Genomic DNA, 861 nt, shown 5'->3' on the forward strand with positions numbered 1-861 from the left:
CTGACTGGCACCAGCAATGCAGAAATGGGAGAGATTCAATGCAGAAAATGTGGTATCGCATCTGCAGCTGCGAGGGGAGCTTGCTTTTTGGAGTGCCTTCTATTTTGTGCCCTTGTTTTCTCCTGACTGACAAAGCCAAGCGGCCATGGGAGGCAGCACGGCGTGCCGGCAGGCACAAGCAGCTGGGATCTGCTCGATGTTTTAGCTGTACAGAGCATGACATTGCGGTCATCTAGCAAAGCTCTGACCGGCTCCACTGCTGAGACCTGCGGGCAGAGGTCTGTGCCCGCTGCGATAACCGCAGCCTCTCCCCCGGGCTCCCCAGTGCTGGCACTGCCCTGTTGCCCGTGGTCCCCGCTAACCAGAGCTGTGTGCTCAGCCGGTCCCGCGGCCGGGGGGGCAGGCGGGGAGCCGGGCCGGGTGTGTGGTGCCAGATGAGACTCAGTCTGTTTTTTTTCCCCAGGTGCGGGTGTCCAGGGCTTCGAGCTGCAGCAGCCCCAGGACAAGGAGTTGGTGGCAGCGGGGGAGACGCTCACCCTGACCTGCACCATGTCCGGAGGCGGTCCCGTTGGCGCCGTGAGGTGGCTGAAGGGCCTGGGCAGCGGGAACAAGACCGTCTATGAGCAGAAGGGCTCCTTCCCCCGCGTGACGAGGGTAGTGAACGAGTCCGGCACGGACTTCAGCATCCACATCAGGGATGTTCGCCCCGAGGATGCCGGCACCTATTACTGCGTGAAGTTCGAGAAATCGCTGCTTGGCGATGAGGTGTTTCAGCGTGGAAATGGCACGGAGGTGTCCGTACGTGGTGAGTGGGGCTCCCGGTGGGAACCAGCCCTGCCGGGCGCAGCCCCCAGCCCGGCC

General features: G+C 62.8%; 1 protein-coding gene across 1 annotated transcript in view; it reads left to right on the forward strand.

Moving 5' to 3' along the window:
• LOC103919515 (tyrosine-protein phosphatase non-receptor type substrate 1-like) overlaps positions 1-861 on the forward strand; it is a 4,391-nt gene that overhangs the window by 188 nt on the left and 3,342 nt on the right. The window contains exon 2 of the mRNA XM_009327037.1: positions 446-805. Within this exon, the coding sequence (XP_009325312.1) occupies positions 446-805 (360 nt within the window). The remainder of the gene's footprint in view (positions 1-445; positions 806-861) is intronic.

Source organism: Pygoscelis adeliae, unplaced genomic scaffold, assembly GCF_000699105.1.
Source record: "Pygoscelis adeliae isolate BGI_AS28 unplaced genomic scaffold, ASM69910v1 Scaffold681, whole genome shotgun sequence".
NCBI classification, from domain to species: Eukaryota; Metazoa; Chordata; class Aves; order Sphenisciformes; family Spheniscidae; genus Pygoscelis; species Pygoscelis adeliae.